General features: G+C 41.2%; 1 protein-coding gene and 1 pseudogene across 1 annotated transcript in view; both read left to right on the top strand.

Moving 5' to 3' along the window:
• The window catches only part of Tespa1 (thymocyte expressed, positive selection associated 1), a 77,710-nt gene extending 67,650 nt beyond the window's left edge, over positions 1-10,060 (top strand). The window contains exons 13-15 of the mRNA XM_012948327.2: positions 4,288-4,360; positions 6,590-6,706; positions 9,944-10,060. Coding sequence (XP_012803781.2) covers positions 4,288-4,360; positions 6,590-6,706; positions 9,944-10,060 — 307 coding nt within the window. The remainder of the gene's footprint in view (positions 1-4,287; positions 4,361-6,589; positions 6,707-9,943) is intronic.
• Positions 10,061-15,191: 5,131 nt separating this feature from the next.
• Positions 15,192-16,418, top strand: LOC123461659 (annotated as a pseudogene).
• The last annotated feature ends 3,368 nt before the right edge of the window (positions 16,419-19,786 follow it).

Below are 19,786 nucleotides of genomic sequence, written 5' to 3'. Positions count from 1 at the left end.
CCTTGCTTAGTTCTTGTGACCTCGTAAGAGCCACCAATTTTGCTGGGTTAGTAGGAGTACCTGGAGGGAGGGATGCCTTTCAGTTGTCTTACCGAGGATGACTACTGTATTGCCATCCTTATGGACTCCTATCCATAAAGGGCCTTCCGTCTGTAAAAAGGAGTCTGGTGTTTAAAAATTACATACTTACATTATGTGAATGGTGGGGGTGATGTGTACATGTGCCTACTCCAGAGTCTTTTGCCACTGCAATTGAATGCCTATTTGGACTTACATTGGTTGATAGGGAATTGAACTTGCACCTATAGGCTTTGCAAGAAAGCACCTTGAACCACTGAGCCATCTCCCCAGGCTTTTAAGAGTATCCCTTTAAGATTCCTTCAGGACCCTTAATACTGAGAGATTATTTCTTTACAGCTATGTTCTTGGCCTCTTCCTTCTTCTGAGAGGAAGGTGGCCAAATTTAGTGAGGAAATAGTTCGTAGGTGAATAGCAGGTCACTCCAGGAGGACTGCCCACTAACTTCAGCTCAAAGTCAGTGAACTGAAATTTAACCTTAAAATCGTGAGACATAAACAAATTTACCAGCTTATTTAAAAGAGTTGAATCTAAACAACATTTATGACATTATATCATATTTTTAAAATCTTTTATAAACAGCCTTCTTTTACATACCTTTTCTATCTTACATTTTCTAGCAAGAGATAACAGAGCTTTAGTGACGTGGGACAGTTGTTTTGTAAGCAATTAAAGCAACAGAGAAAATACAAATAAAAACTGTTTATATATTAACCCTTTCTCCCATAGATATCTGTAGTATTTCCATGTCATGGAAAACAGTATTGATCTTTCTCATCAGATAGCAAACATTTTTCAACTCAACTCTCATAAATTTTTTATATCAGTTCTCATAACCTTTCTACACCATATTTTTTAGTCTTTTCTTTTTCTTTTTTTTTTTTTTTTTTTTTTTTTGGTTTTTTGAGGTAGGGTCTCACTCTAGCCCAGGCTGACCTGGAATTCACTATGGAGTCTCAGGGTGGCCTTGAACTCATGGCAATCCTCCTACCTCTACCTCCTGAGTGCTGGGATTAAAGCCCGGCTTTTTATATCTATTTTTATGTTTAATGATTTTCTACCTTACATATGCTTTTCTCTTAAACTTATTTTTTATTTTGTTTTTATTTATTTATTTGAGATTGAGAGAGAGAGAGAGAATATGGACATGCCCAGGCTTTCAGCCACTGCAAATGAACTCCAGATGTGTAATAAATCTGCTTTGGTCTGAAACCAGTAAGCTTACCCTGTATCAGAATCAAATTCTGAAGAAGTTTAAACTGCATATAAAAAGTATTAGTTATAATTTACATTATAGTGAGGAAGAAAAGGAAGAGAAATATACAAGGAGCCCAAAGTCTCAATACCTTAAACCTGATTTGAAGTCTAAATAGTTTTGTGTGGTACTTTTATTTAGTTAGAAAATCAAGCCCCTAAGGACCTTGGGATCATGTGACTAGTGGGAGATCAGCACATGGCAGTCAAGAGAACTGAGGTAATAAAGCACTTCCTGCATAAGTCTGTGTTTGCCCTTAAAGAAAACCTGCACTTAAGGAACTTTGGACCTAGACCACTTAACTTTTTTAAAATATTTTTTTCATTTATTTATTTGAGAAAGAAAGTGAAAATGGCAGATATAATGGGCACACCAGGGCCTCTAGCCACTGCAAATGAACTCCAGACACATGTGCCACCTTGTGCATCTAGCTTTACATGGGTTCTAGGGAATTGAACCTGGGTAAGTGCCTTAAATGCTAAGATATCTCTCCAGACCCCCATTTATCTTTTTTTAATTTTATTTTAGAGAGAGAGAGAATGGAAGAGAATATTGGCACATCAGGGCCTCAGCCACTGAATCAAACTCCAGACACTTACACTACCTAGTGGACATGTGTGACCTTGTGCTTGTTTCACCTTTGTGTGTCTGCCTTATGTAGGATCTGGGGAGTTGAACATGGGTCCTTAGGCTTTGCAGGCAAGTGCCTTAATCACTAAGCCACCTCTCCAACCCCCACTTATCTTTAAAAAAAAAAACTAATTGTGAAATAATATTAAAATCAGCACTTCACTCTAGAAGCATTTTAATCTATCTTCCAGTTTATATTTAAGCTAGAATAACATGCATAATATTAAGCATTTTTAAGGTCTTTTGGATCTACAAGGTCCAAATAAGTAATGATACATTCTATGATAGCCTGTGCTGAAGATATATGTTTATGGGAGGTCACAAAGAAAAAGCCCAAGACCTTCCTGGACTATCTGTTCTAACCAGTGTGGTCTGGGATACCTGTATCCTGCCCCTCTCCCTCACTAGTGACGAGTATGAGTAGAGCCCAAATGGAATAGTTGCTCTTATTATCGTGACCCCCACATACCTTTTACTATCCTTTGACCTAAACATGACCTCCAGAATTGTTCCTGGATTTTGCCTGGTTGATCTCAACCTAGATGTATAGGGCTCATCATTTCTATTCTCAGAGTGATCCTGGGATTGATCCCTTTGAGAGCTGCTCAAACCCCTAAACTAGAGGTGTCTTTTTGTATCCCTTTTAGAGTCATGCCTGTGGCATGTTTCAGGTACATACTCAGCCTCAGGTAGTACTGGAAAAAACAATCTGGAGTAGATATTGAGCTTTATGTATCAAGGAAGTCAAGTAACTCAATAACTACTTGAGTCAGGGAGGGCTTAGATATCCTATGGGTTGGGCATCTAATATTCTCTTAAAATATCTTCTGAGTATTTTCTTCAGAGTCATAGTCTGTTTATACCATATTCCTTAATCTAGGTAGAATACAAGTATAATTAGCACTCAGGCTGATTTCTCATTTAAAGAGGGCTGTCAGGCTGCCTACATTAAGAGAGTTATAGCATAAGTTTCCATCACAAAAGTCTGAAAGAATGTTCTATTTCAGCCAAGAGAAAAGGCAGACCAAAAGACACAAGGCAGAGGAAAGCCATTAGGATCCAGAAGAGTCTGAGTCTTCAGCTTCCTGCCTGGGTATGCTCAGCTGACTTAGCAATCCCAGACAGGACCTGTGTTTCCCTCAGGTTCAGTCTCAGACTGCCATGTGAGTCTACATGAGTGTGGTAGTTTGAATGTATGTCCCCATTGACTCACATGTTAAAATTAAACTTCTAACTTGCAGCTTTAACAGCCTGGCTGGAGTGTGTGTCACTGGGGGCAAATCCTGGAGTCCAGCCCTAAGGCATCACTGGGGGTGGATCTGATTTCCAGCCCAAAGGTGTAGGAGAGGGGTTTGAGCTCTGGAGGTCCTGCTTGCTGCATGTTTGTGCTTGCTGCTTTGGTTTTTTGCTGGCTGTTTGGCTGTTTCTTTCTACCTGGATGTATGGAAGTAGCTTCTTCCACCATTGATAGAACTTCCCCTGGATCTGTAAACTTGAAATAAACCCTTCCTCCCATAAACTTTGTGTCTTTTTTGGATGTTCATCCCAGCACTGTGACGCTATCTACAACAATGGGTCTCTCAGATCTAGTCATTGCAAAACACTAAGTTCTCTTGGCACCAACTAGTGCACAGCACTTTTTAACTGACCACAAACTCAGTCAACGTTCCACAGAGCACATACATCCTGCTTTGGGCCTTACAACTGGGAAGAAAGGGAATAAAAAGGTGTAAAAAATGTGTCCCACAGAAAATAATCAAAATATATCATCTAATTTCAATATGCTCAGTTCCCAAGTGGAAGAGAGTTGTAAAGAAGAAAAGGAAACATGGGAAGATAGAGCAGATCATACCTCCTGCTGGTAGCTGAGGAAGGCAGAAAGGTAGGCATAGATAAAGTTAAAGTAGTGAAAATAAATAAAATGGCCCATGTGTCCATATATTCACAAACCTTTAATTCCCAGCCAGCACACCAGGAATTATTCAGGAACTGGGGTGTCATCTCTGACCGTGACAGAGCTTTCTTTGTTCTTAGTTGAGCTATCACCCAGAACTTATGGAACCTGATGGTCATGGTCACACAAAACCTCCACTGATGCAGTGGTCTTTATATTCTTGTCTTATGAATGCAAACAATGACATCAACAGACCATAGAGAGTGAAGATTTTATTACAGAGTCTTAGAGAAGAAAAAAGGCAGAGCTCCTTCAAAGCAAGAGGGGGACCCTGGAAAAGGAAAACCCTGCCTGGGGACTCTGGAGAATATAATGGGAAGGAGATGAGTTGTTCAAGCATTTTGTAATCATATTCACATCTTCCCATCAGGTTTCTAGGGAAGAGGAAATCCTTCAGAGAAGAAGAAATAAGGAAAATCCAGATTCCTGTGCCATGTGTTCAGGTACCTAGTAATCTTATTTACATCTTCCTGTCATATTTTAGGGGAGAAAAATAAGGGGAAAAAAAAACCCTATCCATTACTTGTTTCATGATCTTGCTCACTTATAGCCAAGAAAAAAAAAAACTGCTCACTTGGAGGAGAAAGGCTGTTATTTTTGGCTTCCTAGCCAATGATTATGTCCTCATTCTCTAAAGAGGTCACTCAAACTACATTAGTGGAAATATTTATGGTTAAGGGCTAGAGAGATGGGTCATTGGTTAATGGTACTTATTTACAATGCCTGACAGCCCAGGTTTGATTCCACAGTAGGCACATGTTTTGTTGTTGTTGTTGTTGGGGAAGGGTTGTTTTATTTTGAGTTAGGGAGGTCTCACTCTAGCCCAGGGTAACCTGGAACTCACTCTGTAGTCCCAGGAAGGCCTTGAATTCACAGTGATCCTCCTACCTCTGCCTCTTGAGTACTGAGATTAAGGGTGAATTACCACCAAGCCTGGCTCCATTTTATTCTTAGGTCAGAGTCTCTCACTGAACCTAGAGCTCACCAAGTCATCTAGACTAGCTAGCCAGCAACTTCTAGGTATTCACCTGCCTCCACCTCACCAGTCTGGGATTACAAGTATGTACCCCCCTACCCGGCATCTTTTGTGGGTACTGGGGGTCCAAACTCAAGTCCTCAGTCTTGTAGTGCTTTACCCAGTGATCCATTTCCCCAGTCCACAAGTTTGATCCTTCTCTAAAGTACTGATAATGAAACTCATGGAAATACTCTAACAAGTAAATTGTTCTGTAAATATTTGCTGTTGTAAGTATGTTTTGTTTATTCCTTTTAAATTTTTATAATTGTTGCTGTTGACATTCTATAAAAGTTAAACTTCTAAAATAATAACCTGAGTAATGTTTTGAAAATAATATTAGGGTCTTGGAGTTCAGGAAGAGCTTATAAAATCCCAACTTTTAAACTCATATATTTCTAACAAAGAATTGAAATAAGTGAATTGAGAAGGATTAATTATTAAATTTATTTATGGGAGATTTTAAATCCAGAAAGAAAGGTGAAATGGGTACATATGTCCATATAAAGGCAGAACCTGAGAGCCCGTATGGGAAGCAGAGCATGGGATTGGAGGGAAAATGTGAAGGGAACTTAAAATGTGAAGGATAATTTCCAGGAAAATTTTAAAAAAGAGGGGGCATAACTTAGAAAGAAAACTAAGAATAACACAATGAGGAAAAAAAAATACCTCCTTACCCCATTCTAGCAGCAAGGCTGCTAGAATCATGGGAGGCATTACCAGTGCTGGGACCCCACAGTTCAGAGAAGAAGAAATGAATAGCCAAGAAACCTTGCTCACACAGTAAGCCCCTCTTATAGCTTACTGGGGAGAAGGGACTTTGTCATCAGGCTCAGGTGAGTCTGAGAGAGAGCTAATTGGTTTAGACTCAGGAGTCTGGACCAAAAGAAGCCAGCATACCTACGTAAAGGGTACTATCACTGACAGATAAAACTGAACTGAATCAGTCTCTGAATTCTCTTTAGACCCTTCCTTAGCTGCTACCTAAAAAAAAAAAAATTACCTGGCTGGTATTTCTCCCTCAGAAGTTCTAAAAAGCCACCCAAAGGGCAGATAGAATTAAGAATGGACCCCAGGTAATCTCAAAGAGCTCATCTTAAACATCTCAAATGATTAAAATTGGCCCCCAAATGGGTCTTTTAGGCACTGGCTCACTAATTGCCTGGCATGCATTCCCCTAAGATGGGATTAGAACAATCAGGAAAAAGCCTTGGCCTCATGATGAGGGTCAATAAAGACCAGGTCACAAGGTGATAAATCAGAAATATTGTCACAGAAAATGTTCAGAGATAAAAAGGAAGTTTTGTCATAAAACAGTCATTGTCAGTGATAGTGCAGCAGACTTTCCCCAGAACTGTCCCAGTGGCTAGAAAGTCCCCTTAATCTTGGGCATTCCTTGCTGGTAAGGCAGCATCCTTGACTTTGCTTCAGAAATTTCAGGAGGCTACAGCAGGAAGCAGAGTGAGAGCTTATTAAGAATAGAAAGAAAGGTGCTGGGAGAGGGAGGAACATTTTAGAGAGGGAAGTGGGCTTCTTAAAAAAAAGGCATTCTTAAGTCAATAACTCTATCTGGGATTTGGGAAGCTGTAGGAATTTCATTGTTTAATGGTGTTCTAAGGAGCCTCTCCTCCAACATCCTTATTCCTCTTTTTGATAGGCTGGTTATGGAGGTATAAGATTACAATCTGAACAAGAGAAAACTAAAGGCTACAAAGGTTGGTATATAAAACAGTTCCAAGATGCTGGGATGAACTTCCAAACAGACACAGATTATGTGAGGAATGAGATTTATTTCAGTTTACAGATCCAAAGGGAAGTTTAAACAATGGCTGAAGAAGCTGGATCCCATTCATAAATCTAAGCATAGAAAAAATCACCACCAGGCAGTAAAAACCAAAAGGCAGTCAGCACAAAATCTGGCAGCAAGCAGTACCTTAGAGCTCACACTGCTTTCTACACCTTTGGGCTGGAATTTATATCTGCCCCCAAACATACCTTTAGGCTAGACCCCAAGGATCCAGGCCCAGTTAAACCTCCTCTAGCCAGACAGCAGGAGATCCAAGTTACAAACTATAATAAAACACCTGAGTCTATGGGGGACATACATTCAAATTACCACATTTCATTACTGGCCCCCAATAGACTCATGACCTTTTCACATTACACATTGCACTCAGTCCAACTTCCAAGGTCCCCATGTGATCTTTACCAACTTTAAGATTGCTCCAAAATCCCAAGTCTCATCTGAGAGTCAAGACTGTCTCTTAACTGTGAGCCTGTCAAATCAAAACAAGTTACAGGGCTGGAGAGATGGCTTAGTAGTTAAGTTAGCTATCTGAAAAACCTAATGACCAGAGTTTATTTCCCCAGTACCCACATAAAGCCAAATGCACAATATGGTGCATGCATCTGTAATTAGTTTGCAGTGGTTATAGGCCCTGGTATGTCCATTCTATCTGTCTCTTTCTCCTTCTCTCTCTCTTGCAAATAAATTTGCTTGCAAATAAATAGTAACAAAATTTTTAAAAAGCAAGTATACTTCTGATATATAATGGCACAGAGCAAACATTTCCATTGCTATTAGGCATAACAAGGAGAAATTGGAACAATGCAAAATCTATAACTATCAGGTAACCATCAAATATCTACAGTTGAAGTCCAACATCCATAACCAGAGAAAACAGCCTCCAGATTTTTAGTTTCCATCCCTGGGCTGAGTAGCCAGGAGGAAAAAACAACCTCCATCCTGAGCAAACAGTACTCCATAGTATCCCTGGCACAGTCCTGGTATATCCAAAACATCTTTGGGTCTCCACTCCTCATTGTATCTTTCAGGGATAGTCATAGTACAGAAATTTACATAGCAGCCCAACAATAGATGTCACAATGTTCCAAATCCCTCAAGATTAAGGAATAGATGAAGAAATAGGGAAATGGTTACAATTGTATTAACTTGTGAAAACATATGAGGATGGAGGCAGTATCAAAAGGTAGCCTGCTGAGAATGATGGTGACCACTGAGAAATCCTTACGAACTGAAAAGAAGAGTTTGGTAGATATAGAAGGTACAGTATAAAAGAAGTAAGTACTTTAAGAGTTGAAAGATCTGAGCATGCATATGTAGAAAATATGGAAACTAGGGTAGTTAAAAGACATAATTTATACTTGCTAAAGATAAGAACAGAGAACGAATTTAGAAGAGAAATGATAGGAAGAATGATTTTACGTAATTCTTAGAGATTTTTAAATTATTTATTTGTAAGCAGAGCTAAATGTCAATATGGGTGTGCCAGGGCCTCTTGGCACTGAAAACAAACTCCAGTCGCATGCACCACTCTGTGCATTTGGCTTTACATGTATACTGGGGAGTTGTCCACAGACCAGCAGGCTCTGTAAGCAAGTACCTTTAGCCACTGAGCTATCTCCCCAGCACTATTTCATGTAATTCTTTCATTTCAAGCATTCTGGTGTGTCAGATAGTGGTGGCCACTAAGGTTGAAGGGAGACTACCAGGTGACGCATAAAGCGAGACTCTGGAAGCTTTGCCCTGATAAGCCTTCCTGGATTATAGATCTAAGTTCCTGTGTTCCATTTCTTCAGCTCTATGGTTGAGTTATTGGTTATTCAAGCAATTGTTGGTCTGAAATCAATTCTTACTGAGTTGACTATGCTATTGAACTAAAGACTTAAGGTTCCAGGCTAGCAGCTGTGTTTCTCTCATGTCATCAAATCTGTGAGCTGCTTCTTGAGCCTATCCTCTCCCTCAAGAGTTAAAGAAAGTGTCCTGCCTCACATCACCATGAAGCTCTTACCAATCTTGATGTTGACTGCCACAAATATTCTAGTCACTAAGGGTATGTTCAGATATTATTCCAACAATAAAAAATTTAAAGAAGCATAGTAGGGAAACCTAATTTGCTAATGTAGAAATGATTGTTATAAATTATGGGTATTTTTTAGCTATGTGTATCAAAAATTTTCTTATATCCTACACTGTACTGAGCCCAATTTCTACCAAAATACAAACTTTTCATTTAAAAATTTTGGGATTATAAGGAATCAATACCAGTCCAAAGAAGGAGGCTAACTGAGGGATTATCTGGTACAATTGAGCATTTGGATGGTTTAAGTGCTATCTAATATAAATAGTACAAGAAAAACTTAGATTAAATAATTATCTGCAGAGCTGAGACAGTTCATACTAAAGATAATGATTCTACTTCAGTCATAACATTTTAAAAACTAATTTTGGGGTTGGAGCTATTGTCTCATGATATGGTTGAAAATTTTCATGTGTGAAGGAATATTCACTCAGTAACAGACCATATACTACTACTCTTTCCATAAATATTTCTGACATGTATATCACAGAAGACACATTCTTCACTTTTTTTCTTTAGAGGACCATCCTTGTAACATCTTTGAAAATGACATTGCTTTGCTGAGTCTTTGAATCTTTTCAACATGCAAAATTTTATAGTCACGAGTCATTATTTTACTAAGCCAACCTTTTACACTTTTGACTAAGTAGCACTCTAGGCTAAAATATGTACATTATGATAGCTTGACAATAAGAAATTTACACAAGAGGGCTGGAGAGATGGCTTAGCGGTTAAGCGCTTGCCTGTGAAGCCTAAGGACCCCGGTTCGAGGCTCGGTTCCCCAGGTCCCACGTTAGCCAGATGCACAAGGGGGTGCACGCATCTGGAGTTCGTTTGCAGAGGCTGGAAGCCCTGACGCGCCCATTCTCTCTCTCTCCCTCTATCTGTCTTTCTCTCTGTGTCTGTCGCTCTCAAATAAATAAATAAAATTTTTTTTAAAAAAAGAAATTTACACAAGAATCTTCTTCATTGCTGATCTCCTCTTCAAAAACTGAAATGGAAACAAAGATGTCATTGTATCAGGAAATACTACATGATAAGAACTTCCTACATGCAGCCAAATTAAGATTATTGTTTTGTCCATTTTCAGTTTTAATAGCTGAGTTGTCAATCTCTGACTTGTCAAATAGTGCAAGGTGAAAGCTAAAAGTGCAACTCAGATGGCAGATAGTAAATGCAAGCCCTGCGTGGTGTGGACACCTCATCCTAGCAGTCAGGAGGATGAAGTAAGAGGATCACAAGTCTGAAGTCAGCCTAGGCTACATGATGAGATTATGTCTCAAAAACAATAAACAGGGCTGGAGAGGTGGCCTAACACTTAAGGCACATGCCTGCGAAGCCTAAGGACCCAGGTTCAATTCTTCAGGTCCCATGTAAGCCAGATGCACATGGTGGAGTAAACATCTGAAGTTCATTTGCAGTGACTAGAGGCCCTGGCACACCCATTCTCTCTCTCTCTCTCTGCCTCTCTCTCTCTCTGATAAATAAATAATAAATAAATAAAACAATAAACAAACAAAAACCCAGTATGAAAGTAAAAGCAAGATGATAATTTCTATGCAGTTCCACAGCTCATCCACAAATTTGCCTGTCAAAGTAAGTGGTTCAATACAATATTTTTAGTGAGGAAGATTCACAAAGTTTTATTTCCTATAATTACTCAATATTGATTTTAATCTTTCTGTCTTCCATGGTCCTCAATAGAACCTGTCTTCAGCTATAATTTTTTTGACCATCACCAGTAATTGTATCTGTAAGTTTGTCTTTGGACTTTTTTGATTGCACATAATACTGTTTAATTTTTAGTTTCCCCATAATGCAGTATGAAGAAAATGTGGAAAACAATATATGTCTATGTTTGCTACATATTTTCACTGGGTTTATTTGAAAATTACTCATACTAAGGGAGTGACAGGAAAAATACATGAAGTAACTACCTGGTGCTTGGGCATAAGTGATGTCTTTGTGCTGGTACCACAAGGTACCTGAGGAGTGGTGAGAAATTTTGTAAGCCACTGGAAACTGTTAGCATTTGAAGGATAAATGCATTGGAGTTGAAGTAGGGGGGCAGAAAACAATCCTTATAGAGCATCTCTTTTTTTCCAAATTTTTATTAACAACTTCCATGATTATAAAAAATATCCCATGGGCTGGAGAGATGGCTTAGTGGTTAAGCGCTTGCCTGTGAGGCCTAAGGACCCCGGTTCGTGGCTCGATTCCCCAGGACCCACATTAGTCAGATGCACAAGGGGGCGCATTCTTCTGGAGTTTGTTTTCAGTGGCCAAAGGCCCTGGCGCGCCCATTCTTTCTCTCTCTCTCCCTCTCTGCCTCTTTCTCTCTCTGTCTGTCACTCTCAAATAAATAAATAAACAAAATTTTAAAAAAAACTATTACTAAAAAAAAAAATCCCATGGTAATACCTTCCCTCCGCCCACTTTCCCCTTTGAAACTCCATTCTCTATCATATCCCCTCCCCTTCTCAGTCTCTCTTTTATTTTGATGTCATGATCTTTTCCTCCTCTTATGATGGTCTTGTGTAGGTAGTGTCAGGAACTGTAAGATCATGGATATCCAGGCCATTTTGTGTCTGGGGGGAGCACGTTGTAAGGAGTCCTGCCCTTCCTTTGGCTCTTACATTCTTTCCGCCACCTCTTCCGCATTAGACCCTGAGCCTTGGAAGGTGTGATAGAGATATTACAGTACTGAGCACTGCAGTCACTTCTTTCCAGCACCATGATGCCTTTTGAGTCATCCCAAGGTCACTGCCATCTGAAAAGAGAAGATTCTCTACCAAAAGTGAGATTAGCACTAATATGAACACTAAGAGAAGTGCTTACTGGGCAGTTGGATAAGCATAGTATATATATTTATCCAGACAGCAGCAGATGTTACACCCCTACTGCTCATGACTACCCCTGTTTTGAGTTTTCAGTACCAGGGCTGTATTCCCTCCCATGGAGTGGGCCTCCAGTCCAATTAGAGGGCAGTTGGTTTCCACCATGACAGACATGCCACTATTGCACCTGTTGGCTCATTTGGCCTGGCTGGCCAATTATAAGGCTTGCAGTGTCCACTGTTGAGCATCTTCTCTGGTGATTTCTCTTTCTCCCATTGAACTGCATGCAGAATGGCTTCTTCCAGCTTTCTGGCAGATGGTCTACATGGAGGTGATTATCAGCTCAGTTCCAGCAGAATTTTTCAGTGGCCTTGCAGCCCAAGTATGTGCAGTCTTCAGCAATAGGGTCTTACCATCTATTCCTGGTGGAAACCAAGGGTCTCGGCAATGGCCTATAATGTTTTGGGGGCATCAGGGACCTCCCTGGCCAACAACTCACTGGAAGGTATCCCATTCCTGACACTGAAAATTTTCTAGCAATAATCTATAGTTCCTGAGTGTTCCATTGCCCAAAAAAGTAGGATTCCATATGATTTATTTATATCCTCTTAGATTTTGATTAGCCCTCCCTCCACCTTTCCTTTATTCAACTTTAAAGCTTTTTGTTGTGCATCCCTAAAACAAATCTTTCTTAAATTGCCCTTCTGTGTGTCTGCACTTACCAATCCTTGGAATTATAAGACAAGAAGCTCAAGAGCCACTGGCTTGGGAGTCAGAGTGACCATTGAGTGTCTGGTGCTCTAACCCCTAAACTTCTTCCATCCAGAGCCAGGAGGGGCTCCATTGCTCTCAAAAACTGGAAACAGTATAATTGGGTAGTTCTGACAGAGTGCATGTGTCATAAATTCTATTTGCCCACATCAAAAGCTATTTACTGACCCCTGGTCAGTTTAAAGTAGAGGAATTCTTGATCTATAAATAGACATTTAGATTTATAAAAATTCCAAGAAATCTTTAAGATACACATACTGTAGGTAGGATATCTACTAGTTTTCTCTCTTACAAAGAGAATAATTCATGAATGCTGGAGATAGACTGAGGAAACACAGACTGCAAAAGAATTTACCAAAAAGACCAAAACAAGGCAGATATAAAGAGTTTATTCAATCCACTTTGACAGGGCCACAGTAGGCAAGTTCCTGGAGAAAGGCTTGTGTACCTGAGAGAGGCTGCACACTTTTTATAGCAGTTAAGGGGAAATTATTTCATTACATTATAGATTATTCCTGAGGAGAAAAATTGACTTCTCAAAATCTTGTTAAGTAGTAAATTTTATAGCACCACTTGTCTTTCTTGAGACTGTCCATTTGGGACCATGATTCCTTAGGCCATTGGGAGTTAGACTCTAAACGTGTGTAAGACAGTGTGGAACCAGGGGAATTGGCTGCAAATACTCACTGTCTAATTGTTGAAGTGTCAAATTTTCTAGATTTATTTTTGGACTTTGGTGGCTTCATCTATTTCAGGGAGTGTGTGTTTGTGTGTGTGTGTGTGTGTGTGTGTGTGTGTGTGTGTGTGTATGCACGTGTCAGCTAATGTCCATGACAAAGCCAAGGAGGAAATGAACATGATGATGGTCGCTCATGGTTGGAGCCTACAATTTGAAACAATACAATGCACACAGTCTAGTTTCATTTTTATACTGTTTACATACAAGTGACTCTTATTTTTATTGACTCAATGTGGCAATCCGGGCACTGATGGTTCATTCATGTGGAATTCTGACAGGAGTCAGACTGGATCAAGCTTCACACAGTGTTCTTATATACATAGACCTATGCTGCTATTTCAGGGGTTTCTATTAAAGTTCTCACAAATGGGTGATGAGACAGGCTCTCACAAGGGTTAGCTTCAGATAGAAGACTGAGACAAGGCTTTCTTGGGGTTAGTAAGGTTTATTTGGGAAAGTTTAGAGCAGGCAGTTTGGAAGGGGAGGGAGAGAGGAAACACTGGATTGGGAATGTAAGGTAAAGAGGCCTATCAGCATCAGCAGGAGCATGGCAGGCTCTGGACACAGTGGCAACAGCAGCAGCTAGCATCATTGGCCTAACTATCTGGCACGACATGGCCAATGTGGCTATAAGGGAACTTCAAAATCCCCAGCTAAGAATCAATGGGGTGATTGAAAAGGAGATGAAGACAGAGTTGAAATGAGAGAGATGGGGAAGGAAGCCCTAACGTGGTGATGTGGAGGGTGGAAGAAAGAACTCTGAACAAAAACAGTGGGAAAGGGACAGAGAGGCAAAAAAAAAAAAAATAGAAGGGAAAGCTAGAGAAAGAAAGAAAAGATAAAGAGAATGAGAGAGAGAAACAGGCAGAAAGAAAGAGACAGGTACTCACCTTAGATCAGGAACAAGCCCAGGAATCAAAGACTGAAGCATGACAGGAAGGCTTTATATGCCCCCATGGGGGACTGAGTGGGGGGCATGGACAACTCTGTAAGATCCTCCAGGGGGAGGATTCCACAGAAACTCACCAGGCTGGCTGGAGACTGGACCACCTGTCACTCATCAAGCTTATTTAGGGGAATGAGACCTCTGAAGTCTTGATTTCTACAGCAGGTAGACCCAGAGCCCCACGGCTAGCTTTGCCAGGTAGTCAGGAGAAAGGAGGATGGATACAGAGTTCTGAGGTTGAGAAGCACCTTTTTGTTTTTGTTAAGGTGACAGACTCCTCATTTGGGCCCTTAAGAGTCCCAGAACTCACTTCTTCCAAGCCCTTTCTCTGTCCCACCTGGCCATGTCCTCAGACAGGGGTTGTGGAGCCATGTCCTGTTATGGTAACTGAGATTTCAAAAACAGTTGTTTCCCACTTGCCCTCCCTATATATCTAGACTAAGGTCTGGGATCTTAGAATCTCTGCCTACTATTATTGACTAAATACATGGGCAGAGATGAAAAACTACTTTCTCCCAGATATGACCTGTTGTCTATAGAGAGAAAACGCAAAGTTCCCCTTAGACAAAAAAAGTTCAACAGGAAGTCCAGCCAACCTGGCTACTGCACGCTTGGGTCAATCTTCCCGACTTGATAATATCAAAGCACCCCACACAGCACAGTACAGGATCATTCCCTCTTCTCCCCAACAAAGACCTAGAACCACTCTTTCCTCCCAGAAGATGGTTCAGAAACCCCTTGCTCCAGACCCTGCCACTCTCTTTCAAAGCATTAAAATAACACCTTCGGCCCATGAAACTGTCTCAGAAACCTCCATTTCTGATTCTGAAATGATGTAGGAGTTGGTGTCCTGAGGAAGGGAGGATTAGATCTTTATAAGGATGCAGAAACCCCAGGCCAGTGAATTCCCAACTTTGGGTCCTTGTCCAAGTTATCGAATAGTTGAAAATGAAAGCTCAGAGAGGGTAAATTATGAACTATGAGATGTCTTTTAGGAAGAGAGGAAGAGTTGGGATCAAGAGGGCAGGCAAGACCATCACACCTCGGGAGGAGCCCAGCCGGCCTCAGTCACCATCACTGCGACCATGAGCAGCCAGGCCGAGACCCAGCAGCCGCCCGCCACCCCGCCCTCAGCGCCGCGGGCACCGAGCCCGGCACCACGGGCAGCGGCGCAGGGAGCGGAGGCCCGGGCGGCCTCACATCGGCGCCTGCCGGAGGGGACAAGGAGGTCATCACAAGGAAGGTTTGGGGAACAGTAAAATGGTTCAATGTAAGGAATGGATATGGTTTCATCCACAGGAATGACACCAAGGAAGATGTGTGCCTACACCAGACTGCCACAAAGAAGAGTAACCCAGGAAGCACCTTCGCAGTGTAGGGGATGGAGAGACTGTGCAGTCTGATGTGGAAGGAGAAAAGGTGCGGAGGCGGCAAATGTTACAGGCCTTGGTGGAGGTCCAGGTCACGGCAGTAGATATGCAGCAGACCATAACCATTATAGACTATCCACATCGCAGGGGTCCTCCACGCAATTACCAGCAGAATTACCAGAATAGTGAGAGTGGGGAAAGAATGAAGGATGGAGAGCGCTCCTGAAGGTCAGGCCCATCGACGCCGGCCCTACCGCAGCGAAGGCGCCCACCTGACCACCTGCGGAGGCCCTCTGTGCGCGGACCACAGTCTTCCAACCTCCTGTGCGGGGAGAAGTGATGGAGGGTGTGACAACCGGGGTGCAGGAGAGCAAGGCAGACCCGTGAGACAGAATATGTATCGGGGTTATAGACCACGATTCCGCAGGGGTCCTCCTCGCCAAAGACAGCCCAGAGAGGATGGCAATGAAGAGGACAAGGACAATCGAGGAGATGACACCCAAGGTCAGCAGCCACCTCAACGTCGGTACCGCCGCAACTTCAATTACCGATGCAGACGCCCAGAGAACCCTAAACCACAAGACGGCAAAGAGACAAAAGCAGCCGATCCACCAGCTGAAAATTCGTCCGCTCCGGAGGCTGAGCAGGGCGGGGCTGAGTAAATGCCGGCTGACCATCTTTACCATCATCCGGTTTCGTCATCCAACAAGAAGAAATGAATATGAAATTCCAGCAATAAGAAATGAACAAAAGATTGGAGCTGAAGACCATAAGTGATTGCTTTTTGCCCATTGACCAGATAAACTAGAACTATCTGCATTGACTATGCAGCATGGGGTATTTATTATTTTTACCCAAAGATGTCTCTTTTTGGTAATGACAAACGTGCTTTTAAAAAAGCCTGGTTTTTCTCAATATACCTTTAAAGGTTTTTAAATTGTTTCATATCTGGTCAAGTTGAGATTTTTTTAAGAACTTCATTTTTAATTTGTAATAAAAAGTTTACAACTTGATTTTTTCAAAAAAAAAAAAAGTCAACAAACTGCAAGCACCTGTTAATAAAGGTCTTAAATTAAAAAAAAAAAAAAAAAAAAAAAGAGGGTGGGCAAGCCAAAAGCAATTCTCCCCCTTTCCAACCATGCTTCCAAGAAAATCTCCTTCACCTTCATAAGGGCCACACACAGGTGGAAGCAGAGCAGGAGAGATCCAAGCCCTCTGGCGTGGGGAGGAAGTGGCTCACAGTTTGGACATCACACACATAACAAATCAAAAAAGCACCTCCCCCTTGGCTGGGAAGGGGAGAAGAGACCAGTAAGTTCCCCCTCACATAGGGGCTAAGAGCAAGCTGAGAGAGTGGCAAGGGGCCAAGAGAGTCAGAGGAGCCAAGATCTTACAAAAGGGGCCAAGAGTCAAGGGGCCAACAGCCAAAAGGGACCAAGAGAGAGTCGTGCAGGTGGTTAAGCCCATTTATATAAATCAGGCATTCAGTTAGAAAGAGCCTCATCATCAAACTCAGGTGTGTAAGGGAGAGACTTGCTCAGTTGTTGGACTCAAGAAGCTGATTCAGGAAGTGCCAGACCACAGGTGTGCTAAGCTGAGGAAGAATCAGGAAGCTGCTGCTGGGGAGTGCTGCTTGCTGGGGAGTGCTGCTTGCAGCCGACTTGGATGAGGCTGGATCAGATGCAGATTCTAGTCCTTTCAGGGCAGGCAAGGGGGCATCCATGTGTTTTTGTGAGTCAGTCCCTAATTAACTATCTACCAGAAAGGAAAAAAAATTAACTTACTCTTAGCCTGTACCACTGACAGACAAGCCCAAAATTCAACTGGGATTCAGGAAGAACAAAATAGACACAACAGACTCCTCCTCAGATGAGAGCGATTATCCACACTGGTAAGGTTGAAGGCTGGAGCGCTGGTGGTCATCTTGTAGGAACCAGCTTGACCTCTTCAATTAATGAAAGTGATAATGATTTCTTTGGGCCATTAGCAAACCCAAAGCAGAGACTATGATCAAATATACCACATTCAAGCCTGGCATGGTGGCACATGCCTTTAATCCCAGCACTTGAGAGGCAGAAGTAGGAGGATCACTGTAGTTCAAGGCCACCTTGAGACTACATAGTTAATTCCAGGTCAGCCTGGGCCAGAGTGAGACTCTACCTTGAAAAATTTATATATATATATATATATATATATATATATATATATATATATATACACATACATATACATATATATATACACACACACATACATACACACACACACACATATATACCACATTCTAACCAGGACTACTTTATTATGCATATCTCTTGATCTCTTGCCTCTTGCACTAATTCTTCCACTATTTATTTATTTTTCTTTTTGTAAGAAAGAGAGAAAGAATTGGCACACAAGGGCCTCCAGCCGCTGCAGTAAGCTCCAGGCACATGCGTCACCTTGTATGCATGTGTCACCTTGTACATATGGCTTATGTGGGTTTTGGGGAGTCATACCTGGATCCTTAGGCTTCATGGGCAAGTGCCTTAACTGCTAAGCCATCTTCTGCTATTTAAATTGAAGCTCATATCTGTATCCTGAAGACAGACTTGGGATCCAAAGTGGCCACATTGAACAAATCTCCTTCCTCTGCTTTTCATAATTACTTATCTCCTTAATTGGCCTTTTGGGGATAGGTAGCTAAGCCTAGCCTATTGGGACTGTAGGAGCTCAGGCTATTGCTCTAAAAACTCCACCAACAATGAGACTGCAGACTTACTGATGTAGATAAAGCTATTAGTATATCAAGATACTTAGATTCATAAGCCTACTAACTTGTGCCCTGGTATTATAAATTAAGGAACTAAACTCAGTTAAAGAAAACAGATTTGTTTCCAATTTGGTCAAGCAAAAGAGAAAGTCTCCTAGGTTCTTTCCTGTGGTAGCATTACAATTTTATAGAAAAGATAAAACAAAATCCAGGAAACACATATATGTCAACTATGAGATACACTGTGAGAGATACGTAAAATCTTTGGGAAAGCACATTCCTCATTTAGGAATTTGAGAGGAAGAGAGGGGAAAGGCACTTCATGGAACTGCATAGGGTGCTTTGGAGGAAAGGGGATTGTCTCAAGCCTTCAGTAGCCAGGTTGATTGGCTTTTCTGTGGAAGAAGTTTTTTTTCCTCTCAGCTCTTCTGCAGAAAGGTTTAATTAATCACCATAGTAGTAGGTACAAATTCTAAGATCCCAGACCTAATCTGGGCATACATAAAGGGGGCAAGGAAATCTCCCTTTGAAATCTCAATTACCATAACATGAGACGGCTCCAGAATTCCTATCCTACTCTGAGCATGGCTGGCTGGAAGGGGAAGAAAAGAAGATAAGTGGAGAGCTCTTCAGACTTTTACAGGAAAGAATTTATTTATTTGTGTTAGGGAATAAATAAACCAGGACCTTGTTCAATAGAGTTAAGTACCCTACCATTGGATTGAACCCCACACTAGAAATTGTTTTTAAGGGAAGATTAATATAAGCATACTTACATGTTACAATGTAAAAAACACAACTATCAAAAAAAAACCACAACTATCACCTCAAAGGGATTAAGAGATAGTTTATTCTGGAGGCAAATATAGTGACCATGTTCTAGTAATACAGATTTAAATTAACCTAAATTCCATGTAAAACATGATATCAATGCCATAATGGTTTTTATAGTTATATAACTAAAGAAGATTATAAACTAACTCGCAGGATATTAGGCCACACACAGGGAGGGTCAATCAACATGGTAAAGGGGCTAAGACACATTGGTTCTAGACATGTAACATTCCACTCTCCATAGTCATTGAAGCTCTAATCAGCCTTGAATTGAAGTTGAGGCTTCTTTCTGACACTTTAATTTAGAGTTTCCCCTGCTAGCCAGGCACCACATTTTTAATTTTTTTTTAATTTATTTAATAGGCAGAGAGACAGAGAGAAAAACAGAGTATGGGCACAGCAGGGCCTCTTGCCACTGCAAACAAACTCTAGACACATGTGCTACATTATGTATCTGGCTTTGCATGGGTACTGGGGAATTGAACCCAGACTGGCCAGGCTTTGTAAGCAAGTACCTTTAACTCCCTGGCCCTAAGCAACACAATTTGTTCATGTGGAGTTTATTGCAGTACCGTTTGTGTTCATATAAAATAGCATTCAATAAGTCATAAGGTAAATGTATTGTTACATTACAAAATCTTTTGTTAGGTATATAAATTTGGGATAGAATTTCCTTCTACAACAGATTGTAAGAAGAACTTAAATTCTTACCCTTGAGAACATA

The sequence above is a fragment of the Jaculus jaculus genome, chromosome 6, assembly GCF_020740685.1.
Source record: "Jaculus jaculus isolate mJacJac1 chromosome 6, mJacJac1.mat.Y.cur, whole genome shotgun sequence".
NCBI lineage: Eukaryota > Metazoa > Chordata > Mammalia > Rodentia > Dipodidae > Jaculus > Jaculus jaculus.
The sequence above is the reverse complement of the archived record's forward strand: the minus strand, read 5'-3'. Positions and strand labels throughout refer to the sequence as shown.